Raw genomic sequence first — 16378 nt, 5'->3', positions numbered from 1 at the left:
CTGAAGAAACATTTGCTGACTAAAAATACATCCCAGAGCAGAAATTATATTGGACTGTTCCAGCTGCAAGGAAAAACAGTATTCTACTGTATTGGCATATTAACACATTTATGACAAAACTTTTGCCAACCACTTTCCAATTACCAGATCCATTAATCAGAATCAGATACATCATATACATTAAATAACACTGAAGACCCTTAAACAGTAGGTCTTTCAGGAGGTTCTAGGGCACAGAAATTTGTCAACCTGTTAACTGATATTGGGATTTTTTAGTTATTGCTTTTTCCAGATACAGTAAGAAATACTTGTAATACTTTTTTTCTACTTTTTTCATTGTTTTAATATGCAGTGCAGCACATAGTTGCCTGAGGTAGCTTTTAAGTTGAACAAATAAATAGGACTGAATTTCAGTACATCACAGTTTTGTTCAATTTCCAGAGCCCTAAAGTGGAATAAAATATTGTGTCTGCTTGCTTGAACTCACCAATACCAATTTCTTTGCCATCATTAACTACCCTGTGAATTGTTTTGTTTTCTGAGCTTGGGTATGAGTTGGGAATAAGACATATTGTTATGTATAATTTGTTCTTGGTCACACTGTTATTGTACCCATTTCAATTTGAAAGAATTGCTGGTTTGATTTTAGAAAATGTATTTTTTTTCCCAGTAGAAAAGCAAGTATGTTTGTGCATAAAGTTATTAAACTTTGGTGTAATTTTACAAAGTACTAGACAAGCTGTGAACCATCAGGTCATTGTTTCAGTGATATTTCCTTACCAGATACCTTCAACAATGGCAGAGTTTCTAATGTATTGCCTTCACTGGAAAAATTCTTTAAAATTCAGGGAGATATTCAGAGATGTATCTGCCTTGAAAGTAGTTAATGTTGAACTGTATAGCACAGTCAAACATCAGGATTTGACCACTTGAAATGTTTTATGATATTTTGTATTAAATCATAAAATATTTTATAGAATTTGTCAAATTTCAATTCCACAGGAATCATAGATTCTGGATTTTGGATGCATTCTGTAAATTAGCTCATTTGAAGTTCAAAAATTGTTGCCCTACAATGCACAGTTTCATCCAGGTAATGTATACATACAAACAAGAGTGTTTTAGTAATATATAGTGTTTGAGAAATTGCAATAAAATATACTTTAAAGAATATAGTTTCGGTAATACTTCATACTAAGCATTAAATGTTTGACAATTTATTTTTAGCATCATTATAAATGTCAATTTAGGTGGTACCAATATGCAGAGCAGATAAAATATATAGTTTTTCTCACTATAGTGATTGGTGATAGAACACCCCTATAATGAACAAGCCATAAAAACTGACATGCTCTAAACATTTTAATGGGACAGTTCTTATATTTTGGAAGTACATTTTAGTTAAAACTGCAAATTCCAGTCTTAGTAAAATTTGAAACTGTACTATGCTTTATATAATTTCGTTGTTTTTTTAAAAATCTGATCCCAACTAAAGATTTTGGCACTTTTGGCAAGATTTATTTTTGCTGAATTTACACATAAGCTATAATGTGTCTTATGAAAAGAGGTATCTGTGTTGTAAAAGCCAGTATAATTTGATTAGCAGCTAAAGAAAACCAGTCATTTTTCGTATTAAATTGGCTAATACCCTTTGCAGGTGACTTCATTTATCATTGTCAATTATAATATCCACCTCTCATTTGTGTTCTCTATTCAAGCAACAATACGGTACTTGCTATGTGTGCTGAAGTTATATTCCAAAAACATAACATTTCCAGAAGGCAGGAAATAGTTGTATTTATGATCTCAAAATGGCAGAAGCTACACTTGGTGCTGCTGGCTATGTATAATTTGTTGCAGTGTTTTAGGAGTTAACTGATATTTGTAACACTATAAACAAAGGCATTCTTCGCTGCAGTAGTCTAAATTATATTTCTACAAAATATACTTTTGGCCACTCCATCTGAACTAACCTTATTTTGTTATCTGTTCATAATATAACCCAAGGCATACACTTTATGTTATCTCTGCCCATCCTTCTTGCTCAGTTCCTGACTATTTCTTCATCTTCTTTGGAACCTTTTTCTCTCAATTTGTTTCAGTGTTCAACCATCTGCCTGCTCATCTCATTTCAAGTGCAAATTCAGGAACTCAAGAATCTTTCCCCAGGAATGTTCCTGCGCGTGGGCGTGAGCTTTGTTCTCTCCACCACTCAGAATAGGCACCCCTAGAACACGGTCTAAAGCTACTAGGCAAACAGGAGAAAAAGATGGATTAATTCGATGGCCTGCTCCAGGGTAACTCAAGAGATTAAAATTGGCCTTCTTATGCTGGTGTAGGCATGTAGTAGCTATTTCAGCATACAAGGAGCTCTTCCAATTGTGATCATCTTCTCCAACCACAAAAAGGAAATGGCCTTCTGCCTTTTCAATGGGGATCCGGGACTGTGAATTGGCTGGATTCCTTGGGTCATCCAAAGCTTCGTAAATATCAAATATTCCATTGTCCAAAATCTTAATCCTACTCATATTAAAGCAAAGCCCAGGCAGAGTCTGTTTTCCATAATGAAGGGAAGTGGCGGTGATGGAGCTGCAACCAGAAATGCAGACAGCAGCCACTACTTCTGGAAGGAAGGTCATCATTGACAAAGCCAGTTCTCCTCCTTTCCCAGTTCCAATAACACCAATTCCTGATTTTTTAACCTTCATGAATGAAATAGCATGGGTTAAATTATTGAACAGAATTAAAAAGAATAGAAATGTTTTATTAATTGTTTTCAAAAAGACATTTATTCTTTAAATTATGTTATTATAAATGCCACTAAGCATCTCAGGCTAATTTGTTAAAAACACTGGTTAATGAAGAAACCTCCATGAGTAAAAGCTTAGTATATTCATAATAGAACTGTATAATGCAGTGATGGCTAACCTTTTTGCCATCGCGTGCCAGGAGAGGGGGAGGCGGGGGAAGGTCGTGCATGCACGTGCCCACGTGCATGTGCGCGCAACCCCCCGCCCCCGTTCCTGGCACATGATGGCCTGGTAGGCCCGTTTTTCTTTCTTACCTGGTTCCAGATCCTCTCTATTTATCTGGAAAGGGCGAAAAGAGCCTTTTTCACTCCCTCAGAGGCCTTCCAAAGGCCTGAAACAGCCCATTTCCCAACTCCCGGTGGGACAGGAAGTGACATTTTTCGCTGTCCCCAGCCTCCAGAGCCTCTCTAGGAGTCTCTAGGAGGAGTCTCTGGAGGCTGGGGACAGCAAAAAAACGTTACTTCCTGTCCCACCGGGAGTTGGGAAATGAGGCCTTTCAGCCTCCGTAGGCCCTCCAAGGGAGTGGGAAAGGCTGTTTTCGCCCTTCCCAGATAAATAGAGAGGATCTGGAGCCAGGTAAGAAAGAAAAACGGGCCTTCCCCACCACCCACCCCAGGCCCTCCAGAGGCAGGAAACAGCCTGTTTCCCTACTTCTGGTGGGCCCAGAAGGCCCGAAAATCAGCTGGCCGGCACGCGCATGCGCCCCAGAGCTGAGCTGGCATGCCCACTAATATGGCTCCGCGTGCCATCTGTGGCAAGCATGCCATAGGTTCGCCATCACGGGTATAATGTATGTTTTTCAAAATAAAAAAAAATCTAACTACTCCCTCAAAAGTTGCTTTTCTATTTTATACTGCATACTGCTTTCAGAATGGTAGACAAATTCCTGTATATTAAATTATTTTTAAGGCTAACCTAAACAAATTCTCTTCAAAATATTCTGAATGAAAAATGTATGAGCAACAGTATAAGGAAAATAGGGTTATTCTCCTGTACCCTAACCCTGTGTTAGGGGTGGCATAGGGGAGAACAATCCTACTTTGTTCAGAAAATGGATATCTATGTGTGTGATTAAATCTTTGTAATATGCTGTGATTATTAGGTATATTTCCATCGTTTTCTTGGAAACAATGGTTTTCAGGATTTTGACAAAACATAAAGAAAAATGTTTAAAATATTTTAATGAATGTATGCCTTTTGACATAGAAAGCATTATCACTGAGAAGCACATCAGTACATGAAATGCTATTTTGAACTGATATACCTATTTGTTTAGTATTACAATTATGCATACTTATATACACAAAATATTAATACAGTAGATTTTAGAAACCAGGTTTCTTATAAAACTATTGCTACCACCAATAGCCTCCCACCGGCCAGTACGCTCCCATAGAGAGGGGCTCCTCCGGGTGCCGTCGGCCAAACAATGTCGGCTGTCGGCCCCTAGGGGGAGAGCCTTCTCTGTGGGGGCACCTACGATTTGGAACGAGCTCCCCCTGGAGATACGTAGGATCCCGGATCTGCGCACCTTCCGCCGCGCGCTTAAGACTTTTCTATTTTATCAAGCTGGCCTGGCCTAAATCTTCCCCTTTTTAAATGTGGAAATTTTAAATTTTTAAATTTTAAATTCATCTTATTTATAGGGGCATGGGTAAGGCGTTTTAAATTGGGGAGCCATTTTGGATTTAATTCTGTTTTAAACGTATTTTTAATGTTTATATTGTATGTTTTTGAATTTTGGCTGTTCACCGCCCCGAGTCCTTCGGGAGAGGGGGCGGTATAAAAATCTAATAAATAAATAAATAAATAAATAAAATAAATAAGTTTTCATCCAATATTCTCGAAGTAATTTTATTGCCTCTGACTTTTTCCACCTCCTGTAAAGTTTTCCCATTCTTCTTAATGCCCAGAAAAAATACCTAGCTATATAAGCATTGTCCTGTCCACTAGGAGTTCAAAAGAATGCAAATGCAAGTAGATAAATAGGTACCAGTTTGGCAGGAAGGTAAGAGCATCCCATGTGCCACAGCCTGTAATCATGCTGGCCATATAACCACAGAAATGACTTCGTCCAACACTGGAACCTTCATCTAAGAAATGGAGATGAGCACTGCTTCCTAGAGTCGGACATTACCTTTTTACCTTTATATAAGCGCTAATTATTTTGTTATCTGTATCAATATGTGGAAGCTTGATCATAACACCTAACAGTGATGTATATTTCCTGGAAAAACAAAAGATTGATATTTGTGTAAGTTTTCCTTAGTTTCCTCATAATTTTTTTATTCAGAATCCATTGGAATTTTTTTTTTATGTTGCCTTGGTGCAAATTGTATTATAGTCAGAGAAGTTTTGTTCACATCACTCACCTTCGGATGGCGCAACAAAAACCTGGCTGCTTCTTCAAAATATTCAAGACGGAAATCATCCATGACTTTTGGAAGATCTTCAAAATTAAAATATGGCAAGGAAAGAGCTGCAAAGCCATGGGTTGCCAGAAGGCTGGATCGGAATTCGATTAACCCACCTTCGTCACCAAACATGTCTATCACAGCTGGAAATGGGCCGTTCCCTAATAGGAGTAGATATTGATCAAATTGTGTTGGGCCTGGACATTATTAACAGGATTTTAAAAATTGCCTTTTTTAATATTGAAATGTCTTTAACAAGCTCATTTTAGAAGACTTTTTGGTACGACTGCCATGGGTTAGTGTATTATATAGATATATAGATATATTGTGCCACTAATGTCCCACTGCTTATTCCCGTTTGGTTGCCTCGACTGCGACTGCAAAAGTTCAGAATCAGAATATATATATATATATATAATGTCTATGTAAGTTTTCACGGGTATATATGTGTGTACAGTTAATATTTCGGGTTTCTTCCCGTGTAATTGTAAATTCACAATTACACGGGAAAAAACCCGAAATATTAACTGTACACACACACACACACACACCTATTATATATATATATATATATATATATATATATATATATATATATATATATATATATATATGCATGTATTATATATATGCATGTATATATTATATATATATGTATGTATGTATGTATTATATAGATATATAGATATATTGTGCCACTAATGTCCCACTGCTTATTCCCGTTTGGTTGCCTCGACTGCGACTGCAAAAGTTCAGAATCAGTTGTCAAGACAACTGATAGGAGGAAATGCCCTAACTCGGGAAAGCCTGAACCATCATAATAAGAAGGTTCTTCTCCTCCTCTACTCACCTGGCGGAAGGAATAAGCTGCCTCTTACCGCACCTTCTTTCAACCTAATCCTTCTCACGTCAGGAAGAGTGAACCACCTTTCCACGCTCGTTTGAGCAAGCACCTGTCCGGGGATGGTCCCGGGCTGGCTGTATTCCTTATGCACCGTGATCTGCACTTTCACGGGACTCTCCACGTCTTCGGGCTCCAGCCTTTGGTAAGGCTTCTCTATGGTAGCGGGGGTCAGGCTCCAAAACAGCCCCATGGGCTCAACTCCGACATAATCCCCACCCTTAGAAACATCTCTGGACAGGTCTATTCCCCCCTGCTGGTCCGCTTGGTAATGCGCGCAGGCGTCGAAGAGGCTGCCCTGCCCGTTCACTGCTAGCGCCCGGAGCGTCACTCCCTGCAAAGGCGCGAGTCCTTCGATCGTCACTTTGGCGGGCTGATCTGACAAGCCTACAGCGGGAGTGACCGACATCGTTATTAGTCCTCTTCGGTCGTAGCTTTTCGGAAAGATCTTCCCCAAAGGGTGGCCCGGCCCGCGCAAGAACACCAGGCGGAAATCCCACGCTCTGCCCATGACTTTTTGCCACATGACGAGCTCCCCGAGGACGTCCGGACTCCTTGCAAGAGCCGCTGAATGTCGGGACTAGAAGCAGAGCTCGATGCCCTTCTCTTCAGTCAGAGCCTCCAGGTTAAGACGCGAGAGACTATAGCAATCGATCGCAGAGATCAGGCTTCCGAAACGGAGAATTCAAGGTCGGATTTGAATGCATCAAACTGGTAGTCAAACTTTGTGACCACAAGAATTACACAACTGGAGACGTCTTAACCAAGTATTAGCAATTTTATTTCATTTGAAACATTTCACCAACAGTGCAAAAAAAAGAAAAGAAAAAGTATTATCCGAGGAATCACACATATTTGGATCTGCAAATATTGATTTAGGATTTCTTGAACTTCTAAACTCGTTTTAACTTAGCAGCAACATGCATGCTGTCTTGTTAATTTTAACAACAAAGGTAATGAAATTTGGTAAGAATAAAAATAAGAACAATTTAAAAGCAAGGTAAGAAAAATTTAGAGCAAAGTTAAAAAATAGAAAAGTTTCTAAACTGGACTGCAGCCAGAAATTAAGTTTTCTCCAGTCACATAACACAGTAGTATGGAGTTTGATTTTTCTGCATAACAGAGTTGTATAATTTAGGATGAGTTAATTTATACGATCAACCTTTATTTACTATCTAAAATATGATGAAATGATTGGTCTTTTCCCCCAGTTGGCCCTTGACAGAAGCAGCAAATACATTTTCTTAAGTGCAATTTAATTATTTTTGCAGATGAATATTATACAGCAAATTCTTCATTCATATAAAGTTATTCTTCTTGTGCTAAAAACAACTTGGAGAGAAGAGGGCACATTTCTATTTCACCATATTTATTTCATTTTTTAAAGTTAATTTTCTTTGCCAGTATTATTTTAGGTTGTTTTATATAAATTCAAAGTCATTAAAAGTTAAAGACAAAATTGCCAAACTGTTAACTTGCACAACTGGAACCTACAAATAATTTTTCTTCCTAATTTGGAAGAGTAAAATCAGCATGTCAAAAACAAGTCAAGGTGAAGTCCATGACCATGTGACTGAACTTCCTACAACATATATAAAAAGTGGGTGATTGGGAAAATGAGGAGGGGACCCTCAGGCTGATGGAGAGGTTAGCACCTTATTGGGGAGGAATTCAGGGTGAGCGGGAAGATTAAAGGCAGTCCTCCACTTATAACCATCCGTTTAATGACCGAAGTTGCAAATGGCACTACAAAAAGTAATTTAGGATTTTCACTTATGACATTCACAGCAGTCCTATGGTCATGTGATCCACATCTGGATGCTTGGCAACTTGCATGTATTTATGACGATTGCAGTGTCCCAGGGACCTGTGATCATCTTTTGCAACCTAACAAGCAGTCAATGGAGAAGCCAAGATTCACTTATCAACCATGTTATTAACTTTATTAAAATGTTATTATCAAGATTCACTTAACTGTGGCATGAAAAGTCATTAAATGGGGCAAACTCACTTAACTGTCTTGCAACAGAAATTTTGGTCTCAGTTGTGGTCATAAATTGAGGACGACCTTTAAGGCATTCACAAGTGCAGGCAGGCACTTAGTCCAGGGGCAGGTCACTCTTGGAGAATGTGGGCTCAGTGCTTGATGCTGTTCCTCATTCAAGCCCAGTTGGGCTCCAAAGGAAGCTTCTGGTTATTTCTGAAGGTCTGGTGCAATCTGGCTGAAGAATTTAGTTGTCACTTGGAATGAGCTGGGGCTTTGAACCCGATTGTGTGCATATGGTGTGTCCCGTCCCCCCCCCAATGGACCCCAGGACTTTTCCGCTGGTGTTTGTACTTGAATTATATATTTAGCATTACGTATCTTAAGGTTTTCTAGGGTGGTTTCCATTTAAACTGCTCATAACCCAGGGTCACTGTTGCAAAAGGGGTGGCCATATAGATTTAAATAAACCAATAAATCAAAATCAGTCGTGGCCACCATCTGGTGCTCTTGCTTGCATGCAGATCCCAGTCTTAATTTAATCTAATTTAATTTAATTTAATTTAATTTAATTTAATTTAATTTAATTTATCGCATTTCTAATCTTCAGGATTTTAATACTGAATGCAGAAACAATATTTGAAGACTAGATAAACAATGTTCAAATGCGATTTATCACCTGAGTTTCCTTCTTCTTGCCCTCATTTCATATCCATTCCCAGCATTATTCTCCCATCCCCAGTATTTAGCTTAGCAAATATTCATGCTGAACCCAGGTCATAACTAATTCATTCACAGTTTGCTGTTGCTGTCATTGAGGATTTCATGAAAGAAATCTTGAATATGCTTCCAAGCATCCACCTGCGCTGCTGCGTGTGCTCTGGGTTCACCTCCCCAGATCACTGTTTTGCCCACCAAAAAGTGGACTGAAGCAGGGCACAGTGGTGTATAAGGAGGTTCAATGTAATGACCTGTTTCAGGGTAGCAAATGATTACAGGTTTGTCTTTTCCATGGGCTTGTAAAATATTGGCAGCTTCCTTGGCATAAAATTCACTCTTCCAATTATGATCATCCATTCCCACAATAAAAAGAAAACGTCCCTCAGCTTTCTCCAATGGAATTAAGCTTTGGCGGTCAGGACCCTTAAGTGGGTTGTTCAGGACATCAATAATGTCATAGATCCCATTCTGATCAATCTTGATTAGATTTATATTCGTGCCAAGAGGTGGAATGGTGATATCCTTGTAGCGTAATGTTGTAGCTACATTGGCTATAGAACCATTAACTGTGGCTATTGCCGTGATGCCTTTTAAAAATGAGGCCATGGAGATACAGAGGTCACCCCCTTTGGAGTGTCCTAACACCCCAATTCCTGGACCTTTAACCTAAACAGAAGGAAAGAAATAAAAGGAAAATCAGTTTCACACTGCTAACAATGTTTCTACTGCATGCTGATCCTATGGCTATGTTCATACAGTAACCCTAAATGAATAAGCAGATGAATCTTGTTAAGCACAGCATATTACAATTTGTATTGTTCCAATTTTAGTAATATTCTGGAGCCAGCACAGCATATTATGGTTTAATCAGTCAGCCACCCCTTAAGCAAACCAGAAGTATGTGTTATGCGGACACAGCCTCCATGAAAATTATCCATGCTATTTCGCTTTCTGTTACAGTAACTGCCTAAAGCAGGGGTGTCAAACTCAAGGTTCGGAGGCCGGATTCGGCCTGTGGGGTGCTTAGATCTGGCCCGTGGGGCTGCCCTGGAAACAGTGAAGGCCCACAGTTCCTGCATGTGGCCCTCCCAAGCTCTGTTTTCGCTGGCAGTGGGTTGCAGGAAGCCATCCCAACCAAAAATAGAGCGTGGGAGTCCATTTTCATTGGCAGAGCACTCGGGCCATCACACGCACCCCGACACAAGTGATGTCAAGCTGGCCACACACACACATACACACCCCAAGGTCAAACATAATCCTGATGCAGCCCTCAATGAAATCGAGTTTGACAACCCTGGCCTAAAGCTTTCATGCTTCAATTAACCTTACATCCCTTTGGCTGCCCCAAATGGAAAGAAATGAGTTGTTAAGATCCTTAAACTTTCCATGATCTATTTCAGGAACATAGCACAAAAAATTCAACATGCTGAAACAATACAGTAACAAAGTTCAATTTAGTTAATTTCACAGAATTAACCATTCTTCTAGCTTTACAAAATATAGGAAACCTTTAATTGATAACACTAGTTGAAGTAACTTACATGTTAAGCGACGTACTGAGCTAATATATGGATAGATTTTGTTGCTAATCATGATTTTTCTTTTCAACTGATTACGGATAGTTTTGATATATTTATATATTGGTAATTCTGATTTGGAGAACACAATATAATTACCGTATTTTTTGGACTATAAGATGCACTTTTTTGTCCCCCAAAAAGGGGTGAAAATGTCTGTGCGTCTTATACACCAAATATTGCCCATCCGCTGGCCATTTTTTGGCTTCTGCACACCTCATTTTGGGGCCTTTTTTGGACCTGTTATCTGGGCTTTTTTCAGCCCTTTTTTTCCCAAAGAAATGGGCCAAAAAAAGCCTCAAAAACAGGCTGAAAAAAGGCTGGAAAAGAGCCAAAAAAAGAATGCTGGGATGCCAAAAACTTTTTTTGTTGTTTTCCGGTTCTAAATGTAGGTGTGTCTTATAGTCTGAAACATACGGTATTTATTTATTTAGAAATTTCTTTGCCTTTCCATCGACTGAATGGCTTACAGCAGAAAAACATTTAAATCATCAGATATAAAAGAACAAAGCAGGTAAAATAACAGAAGATAGCATAGGAGGGAGCCAGATTCACAGGAGGGGAAGGAGGTAGGATTACCTTTTAATTAGTCAATGACCTCCAGTGTGAAGCTCCTACATTGGGTCCCCACGCCATCTGGCAGAGCCAGGTCTTAAGGCTCTTGTAAAAATTCAGGAGGAGGAATAACTTGGTTGTTAAGCAAAATGATTGCTAAGTGAAACTGCAGTTGTCTTATGATCTTACTTCAGTTTTCCTTTGCTTTATAGAAATGCAAAGGTCATAAATGCCAGGAATTAATTACTTTTTCATTATCATAGTAATTGCAAATGGTCGCTAAATGTATCAGTCTATAAACAAGGACTTCTTGTAAATGCATTTATTTACTGGTTAAATTATCTAGGACAGACCTGGCCTTTTTACAGCTCAGGGGCCATCCTTTTACTGTCCCAATTGGCAATGGCAGGGGGGCAGGATGGCAGGTGGGGTGGTGGTGGGGGATATGTGGGTAGTGGTCCTCCACAACAGTCCAATTTCTCATTGTAGCCCCTTGGGAAAATCAATTGCCCACCTCTGATCTAGTATGACGTAACAGTATACTAACCTTAACCCCCTCCAATTTTCCCTTTGACAATCATCTTGTCTGGAAAGCTGAGCTGAGTCTGACCCCAACTGACTGAATATATTTCTGTGGCTAAAAAAAAGATATCTCAGCTAAACCTCTTGCAAAGGCCATGAATATAGCAACCTACCACTGGATGTTTTAGCATATAATTGACAGCTTCTTCAAAGTACTCCAGACGCAAATCCAGTATGTCCTTAGGAAGATCTTCATACCCATAATAGGCCAAAGCTAATACGGCAAAGCCATGATTGGCCATCAGACATGCTGAACTTTCTGGAGTGCCTCCTCCAGTTCCAGGTACCTGAATGATACCTGGAAAAGGGCCTTTACCTGCAAGAGATATAAAGTAAAGCAGTGGTTTTTAGTTACTGTAGATTTCTTAAGAATTTAGCATATTTTAAACGAAGTTCTGCATCAAAGATAAAGCACAAAAGGGCACATCGCTTGATTTAAACAACTGGCCAAGCGATAGCATGGTTTCATTGTTTAGCTTATTCTGTCACATAAAGCTAGCCACTGTGGTTTGGAAATCAAAATTTATGGTTTAGCATGTTACAAAAAACCAGTCAGTCGTGGTTTATAAACCTCCAGTAAATCAACCATTATTTAATACAATATGTGAACATAAAGGCTGGGTATGCTAATATAATGATGGTGAATTGTATTCCACTGATTTTAATTTCAGAAATCATAAAGCCAATTTGGTGTAGAGGTTGAAGGTACTAGAGTACTATGGTAACTGAGGGACTCTATTTCCTAAGCCTCTCTTGGGTAGACAGCCAACTAGGTGACTTTGAGCCAGTCACTCTCTCTCAACCCCAGAAAGCCAAATTTCCAAAAATGGTGTCCAGAAAGCTGCAGGGATTAGTCCAGGCAGTTACTTGGAGCCAAGACTGGTTTGAAAGCATACTAAAAAAAAAGTAATTACACCTTATTCAATCTTATTTCCTGAGTTCATAATTCATATAACACACTAGGCTAAAATATGGTCGCATTACAGGTTGTGATTCAACCTGTAATGCTGTTGGGTAAATATGTAAACATCAGCTACCACCAAACTGAGTTCGAACAAAGCACTGAATCGAAACAGCGTCAACCTGCCTGATCAGTTATACCGTAGCTCAATTCAGCGTGATCTTGAGAATCCAAAAAGTGGATTATTAATCAACTCGCTCTTGGCTGATCCTCCGGGACATGAGTATATTATTAATAGAGCCATTTCTGTAGGAAGAAATTACAGTTTACCGGGTGGCTGGAAAAGAGTGGCCCGGATGCTCCCTTCCCGCACCGGGAGTCTCTTCACCCCGTCGCCCAGGAATCTCCGTTCGTGGGAGGCCTTGGCCAGGACGCGACCAGACAGAGACGTTCCCAGCCTTTCCAATACCTCCAGCTCAAGGCGAAAGGGGCGCTCGACGTCGCGCTTCACCAGGCGCCTGAGGGGTTTTAGCGGCTGCATCGACCACAGCAACCCCATCGGCTCCAAACCTGAGAAGGTCCCGCCTTCGAGCGCCGGCGAGCGCTGCAGATCCAGCCGCCCCTCGCCGTCTGCTCGGTAGAAGGCGTGCGACTCGAAGCGCTCCCCCTTCTCATCCTCCAGGGACGCACGGAGCCCGATCTCCTGCTGGGGCTGGAGCCCTTCTACCGAGATGGCCAGCGGCTGATCGAAGAGGCTGTGGTCGCGGGGAGAAAGGCTGAAGCGAGGCTCCATGACACAAGCAGAGGCGGAAAAGGGCGCCCGCCGACTCCGCCAACCTCCGAAGCTCACAATGGAAGTCCTTCGCGAGCAGTGACTCAAACAGATCCGTAACATTTTGCTCGTAAGCAAGGCCACGCCTCTCGCCACCGCAACTCCCAGGCTAAATTAATGAACAATTCGGTATTTCTGGGCCAAGGCAAGCCGCATTCGTGGAACTGCCGATCCAGTCCTGGCAGCCTTCTCTTTGCAACGAGCCTGGAGGGAAGTTCTTCTGACTCCTCCTATCGCGATTGGTAATTTGGTCAGAAGGAACAAATCGGTGGGATATTTTGTCTTTCGGTTTTAGATAAATTTAGCTGCAGCTAAATTTCACTGAACCTCCTGGACTTCAGCGCTATGTAGACATGCGATAATATTGTTCTCAGATAAATGTGTTTAGAATAACTCACCCGTATTTTTAAAATGTTAAGAACTTGCAACACAACTACGGCAGTGCTTCACAATCCTAGCAACTTTTAAAAGTTGTGTGGACTTCAATGCCCAGAATTCCGAAGCCAGTATTAATGTACCGTAAATGCATTTTACAAATGGACATGGATTAGGGGTGTTGTTGTTTTTTTGGGCGGCAGAAATCTAAAACGTTTAACCTAGCCTGCAACTCCATTACATTAAGTGAATGAATAAGGTTAAAATACAGGGTATGTAGTATGTATCCCCAAAGTCTTAACTGAAGTTGTTGAAGTCATTTTGACCATTTTAATGAAAAGTTTTTTCCTTGCCTCAAGTATTTGTGCTTGTGGCCCAGATTAATATTAATAAGTAACAATATTTGATTCAGCAATCTGCTGAATATTAGCAAAGAATAAGCCGCATTCTGGACAATGAATTACTGTTTTAAGCATTCTCTAGGGCTCAAAAATAAGTGAACAAGTTTTCACTTCGTTTTAAGTTGATTCCCTGAAAATAAGACATCCCCTGATAATAAGCCAAATCGGGCTTTTGAGCGCATGTGCTAAAATAAGCCTCCCCCCTCCCGAAAATAAGCCCTCCCCGAAAATATTTAAATACAGAGCTGGAAATCAGGTAAGATGGCAAGAGGAGCCCCATCTTGCTCCATGCGCCCCAAAATAATAAGACCTCCCCGAAAAAAAGGCCAAGCACTTATTTTGGGGTCCAAAAAAATATAAGACAGGGTCTTATTTTTGGGGAAACACAGTATGTATTTCTTTTTCTTTAAAAATGTACTTTTGTGTCTTGTTGCTTTTGGGATTTTTTTTCCTGTTATTTTAAAAACAAAAATATTTTTTTAAAAAAGCCTTCTCAGTCTAGGATAGTATTCTCCAAACTTGGCAACTTTAAGACTTGTGGACTTCAACTCCCAGAATTCCTCAGCCAGCGCTGAGGAATTCTGGGAGTTGAAGTCCACAAGTCTTAAAGTTGCCAAGTTTGGAGACCCCTGGTCTAGGATCTTCCTCATTTGACTCTAACCATGGTAGAAAGATGTCTTCATTACTGCTTTTTTAGGGCACATCCTCATGGCGTTATACTTGTCTGGAGGAAATCAAGACTTCATCAAAATGATGACACACACAGTCATGTTGTGATTAAACATTTGATGCATTTTCCATTCTTTTTACTACGTTTATTCTGTCGATTTGAGTACAAGAAGTACAACTTCCTCTGCCTGGTAAACAAGCCTGGAACCCTAATTATATACAGCTGGAATAGCTGGTCATGCACTGAATTCTAGTTACTTATGTGCCTTAGGTGAACTGTGTCATTTTAACCTTCATTCCAACTTTGGTGGCACTATCATTACAATTGTGCAGTACTGAACATCTGCTCCAACCCATGCACTCCCATAGCAGCCCATAGCTATTTCTGGATCTGCCAGTCACCTGGGCCTCTTGGTTGCTCAGTGTCACTTCTGCCATCTCTGCTTGCTTTCAGTCACTCCCATTTGACCCTGTGCCCCCCTCCATATTTTTTTAACCTGTCAACTGGGCAACTTTTGAGCATGGGTTTGATCCTTTTTTTGAAAGAGCACCTGACCGTTGTTCAGAAATACCCTGGCTAGCAGGCTAAAAATACAAAGGAAGAATTGTGTTGAGCAGGAACACTGGAAAAGTTTCTTATTTGTTAGGTCTGAATTGTCTTGGAAATAATTAAATAGGTGCACAAGAATCCAAGGGCTTCTTTTTTTTTTTTAATTGAAAAAGTTTTTCAAATACAGATTTCCCCCCCCTTTCCCCCCCTCCTCCCTGACCCCCCCCTCCCCCTCCCCCTCCCCCTGTGGCTTCTTCAGGATACAACCCAAATTCATAACAGATTATATAATACTTTACCATCCCCCTGCTCCATCCCCCATATGCTGACCCTTTCTTTCTAATAGTATTATTATATCCCCCTTATACTATACATTTCGAAATAACATTCTACTATAACATTATATAATAACTCCTAATTTAGCATAGTAATATTATTATATCCCCCAATTTAACAATTTCTACTCATGATCTACTCTTTTACTCCTCCCCAATACATATATCTCTTAAATCAAATCTTTTTTGTATATTAATATGACATTTCAAAGCAACCTTCCACTATAAAACTATATAATAAATCCTAATTTAACATTTATTCAACTCATAGTCTGCCCATTTCCTCCACCCTCATAGATATATCTCTTAACTCAAATCTTTTACATATATTCATATCTAAATATACTATCCCTTTTCTTCAACTAAACAATCAATAAGCTAACCTATCTCCACTCACTTTCCTACAGAACTACCATACATAATAGTTCTTGATATCTTTATTCTTCTGACCAGACCACTAAGAAGTATTCCCTTATATAAATAAAATCCTCAAATGACTTTAAGCGAATCCAAGGGCTTCTGATAATGAATTTTACTGCAGACAAGATAAGCCATAACAAAGGGATTCCACTTGGGCTCTGTGCATAAAAAATGACTTCTTTTCAAAGCTGCTTTTTTTTTGTCCTTTTTTTCTACCCACACTATGTAATGGATAACTACCTCTTTTGGGTGGGAGGCTTGGTTCCATCTGCCTTGCTAATGACTAGTGATATCAGATTATTTTCCTCTGATAGTTGTTGTGATCACAGCCTGTGAAACTTCAGAGACAGTT

The 16378-nt window shown here is 39.9% G+C and overlaps 2 protein-coding genes across 2 annotated transcripts; both read right to left on the bottom strand.

Annotated features, from left to right (window-relative positions):
- Nucleotides 1-1496: 1496 nt before the first annotated feature.
- Nucleotides 1497-6718, bottom strand: LOC139314222 (acyl-coenzyme A thioesterase 1-like). The gene is made up of 3 exons (XM_070939795.1): nt 6075-6718; nt 5183-5385; nt 1497-2702 (listed from the first exon to the last, which is right to left on the bottom strand). Exons 1-3 carry the CDS (start codon nt 6649-6651, stop codon nt 2127-2129), a joined length of 1356 nt encoding a protein of 451 aa, XP_070795896.1. The 5' UTR covers nt 6652-6718; the 3' UTR covers nt 1497-2126.
- Nucleotides 6719-6884: 166 nt separating this feature from the next.
- Nucleotides 6885-13460, bottom strand: LOC139314213 (acyl-coenzyme A thioesterase 1-like). The gene is made up of 3 exons (XM_070939783.1): nt 12775-13460; nt 11657-11859; nt 6885-9495 (listed from the first exon to the last, which is right to left on the bottom strand). Exons 1-3 carry the CDS (start codon nt 13337-13339, stop codon nt 8902-8904), a joined length of 1362 nt encoding a protein of 453 aa, XP_070795884.1. The 5' UTR covers nt 13340-13460; the 3' UTR covers nt 6885-8901.
- Nucleotides 13461-16378: the final 2918 nt, after the last annotated feature.

The sequence above is a fragment of the Pituophis catenifer genome, unplaced genomic scaffold (assembly GCF_029215685.1).
Source record: "Pituophis catenifer annectens isolate HBS135680 unplaced genomic scaffold, rPitCat1.0.hap2 SCAF_1, whole genome shotgun sequence".
Taxonomy (NCBI): Eukaryota; Metazoa; Chordata; class Lepidosauria; order Squamata; family Colubridae; genus Pituophis; species Pituophis catenifer.
The sequence above is the reverse complement of the archived record's forward strand: the minus strand, read 5'-3'. Positions and strand labels throughout refer to the sequence as shown.

Excerpts from the sequence above, each read along its gene's own strand:
- LOC139314222 (XM_070939795.1), bottom strand. The coding sequence starts at position 6,651 with ATGTGGCAAAAAGTCATGGGCAGAGCGTGGGATTTCCGCCTGGTGTTC. Across the intron at positions 5,386-6,074 it reads CAGCTTATTCCTTCCGCCAG|GGAACGGCCCATTTCCAGCT; the intron begins GTGAGTAGAGGA and ends TACTCCTATTAG. Across the intron at positions 2,703-5,182 it reads TTTTGTTGCGCCATCCGAAG|GTTAAAAAATCAGGAATTGG; the intron begins GTGAGTGATGTG and ends TCATTCATGAAG.
- LOC139314213 (XM_070939783.1), bottom strand. The coding sequence starts at position 13,339 with ATGTTACGGATCTGTTTGAGTCACTGCTCGCGAAGGACTTCCATTGTG. Across the intron at positions 11,860-12,774 it reads CACTCTTTTCCAGCCACCCG|GTAAAGGCCCTTTTCCAGGT; the intron begins GTAAACTGTAAT and ends TATCTCTTGCAG. Across the intron at positions 9,496-11,656 it reads ATATGCTAAAACATCCAGTG|GTTAAAGGTCCAGGAATTGG; the intron begins GTAGGTTGCTAT and ends CCTTCTGTTTAG.